Here is a 2,231-nt window from a genome sequence, read left to right as displayed (position 1 = left end):
TGCTGTAGTTCCTTTATAGCCCAACATTAGCCGCCTTTAGCTTAGCGGTGGTGACGTGAAGTCATGTGACCGTGCTGTAGTTCCATTATAGCCTTACGTTTTACTTTTTACTTCTGGAGATTGCATTTACGCTTCAAGTATTCTGAAAGTGGTGTAAATATGTGTGATTATCCTGCTGAACAAAACATGTAAATATCACAACAGATCTTATTTTCTGCAATAATCCAAAATACAACGGCTAAATCCCATTGACTTCTCTTCGGGGGAATAAAGGGAGATGCTATCTTGCCTTCAGAAATATGTAAATTCCTGAAACACTGTAGTATCAAACAAATATTACATTTTTTTGAGACAATTTGCTCACCTGGCTGGAGGAGGTCTTCTCGGTGCTGACGGGGTGATGCGCCTGCAGGGGGGGAGGGTGAGACATGGGGGTGTGCAGGGGTCTGTGGAGGGACGTTGGCGCCTGTTGGAGTTTTGGGAGCTGTGGCGTAACCAGGGTTTTGATTGGCGTTCCTTGAATCACGACTTTCACTCCGGAGGCAAATGCTGGTGCAGTTAGGGGTCTGTCTTTGGGGCTCGGGGTCAAAAGTTTGGGCTGAATCTGCTCCCGTAGTTTGGGGAGTTTCTTAGTCAGAGTGAGGGTGGAGGGGAAGGCGGAGGAAGAGGAAGGCTGGAGGATTTGAGGTTTGCTTTGGAGTTGTGGCGGTGGTTGTGTTGAGGTGGAAATGGAAGTAATTTGGCCCGAAAGAAGCTGAGTTGCTGCAAGATGGAGGGTTTGTTTTGTTGGGTCTGCAGCTGGTTGGCTGGAGCGATAAAATAAGCCGGTTTGGGGGTCCAGGGTGTCGCCCTCCAGCTCCCCCACCTCCAACACACTGTCTGTTTTACCGCTGCTGTCAGAGGGCTGAGGGGAAACAAAAAGAGGACACTTTTACTTTAATTTACAGGAAGACAACAGGACATGTGCATGGTATTAAAACACAAATAGCATTGGATAAAGTTCATGAACATTGTATAAGATGCACATCAGAAAGAAAAGAGGACAATGAGAAGGAGAGGGTTTGTATACTGTTCCCTTTTGCAAATGTTTGCTACTCCCTGTAACTGCAAGTCTATTTCATTGCAACAGGTGAAATGTTCTCAACTGTCTTCGAAAAATAAAGAATTGTAAAAAATAAAGAAATAGCCGAATGGAGAAAATCACAATGTTTTTAATTAAATATTGACATTTTTGAGACGATATTGGAGTTTTGAAAATAGCTGCTTTCAAAAAATATGAACACTGATCATTTTGATAAATGATCATATATAATGTGGATAGAATATTGATTTATTGACCATCCCAAATGTAAGAGACTCCTTGACCCCATATACATATATATTTATCTTCCTTAATAACCATATACGTACATTCAGCTACTCCATGTTTTACCAAATGCTACTAAATATTTGATATTCTTATAATCCCTATTTATTATTATTACTATTAAGATCATAGGATTTACATAACATTATAAATCAGTAAATGATCCGAGTACTTCTATTGAACTTTTTAAATCTCAGCTAAAAACTCACCTCTTTGCACTGGCTTTTAAAACTAGTTGAACATAACATTTTGATATTTGTATGTGTTTTTATACGTTTCTAGTTATTGACGTTGTTGTTGTTGTTAGTTGGATGGTGGGAGATTCTAGCGAGAGATATGGGATACAAAAAAAGGTGTTTTAAACAGCAAGCCAAGCCCACAGCTGAGGCTCAGCCCCGCTCCTGTCGCTCGCTTGCGGCAGACCACGCTTAAAAGTTTGTCGGGGAGACGCCTGGACAACAACAGCGATAGCTAAATGGGGGCTACAGCTTAACATCGTGGAGGACGAGGGGCTGCGTTAGATAATTCGGATCTCATCCAACGTGTCGACTGCACATCAGAGCGCATTATTCTGGCCCACAGTTTGAACTTCAGTCTCAGGCTTTGACTGAAGATGAAGACAGAGGAGCGGCATTTAGCCGACAACTGTAAACAGGCTTGTCTGTTTGAGCAACTGGCTCAGTGCAGAGAAGTACAGAGAGAGAGAGAGAGAGAGAGAGACAGAGAGAGAGAGAGAGAGAGAGAGAGAGAGACAGAGACACAGAGAGAGAGAGAGACAGAGACAGAGAGAGAGGGAGAGGGAGAGAGAGAGAGAGAGAGAGAGAGAGAGAGACAGAGAGAGAGAGAGACAGAGACACAGAGAGAG

The 2,231-nt window shown here is 42.9% G+C and overlaps 1 protein-coding gene across 1 annotated transcript in view; it reads right to left on the bottom strand.

Annotated features, from left to right (window-relative positions):
* LOC104950590 (uncharacterized) overlaps nt 1-2,231 on the bottom strand; it is a 15,994-nt gene that overhangs the window by 12,536 nt on the left and 1,227 nt on the right. The window contains exon 2 of the mRNA XM_010777127.1: nt 365-904. Coding sequence (XP_010775429.1) covers nt 365-904 — 540 coding nt within the window. The remainder of the gene's footprint in view (nt 1-364; nt 905-2,231) is intronic.

The sequence above is a fragment of the Notothenia coriiceps genome, unplaced genomic scaffold (assembly GCF_000735185.1).
Source record: "Notothenia coriiceps isolate Sejong01 unplaced genomic scaffold, NC01 NC01_scaffold00000339, whole genome shotgun sequence".
NCBI lineage: Eukaryota > Metazoa > Chordata > Actinopteri > Perciformes > Nototheniidae > Notothenia > Notothenia coriiceps.
This window is presented reverse-complemented; position numbering and strand designations above follow the sequence as displayed.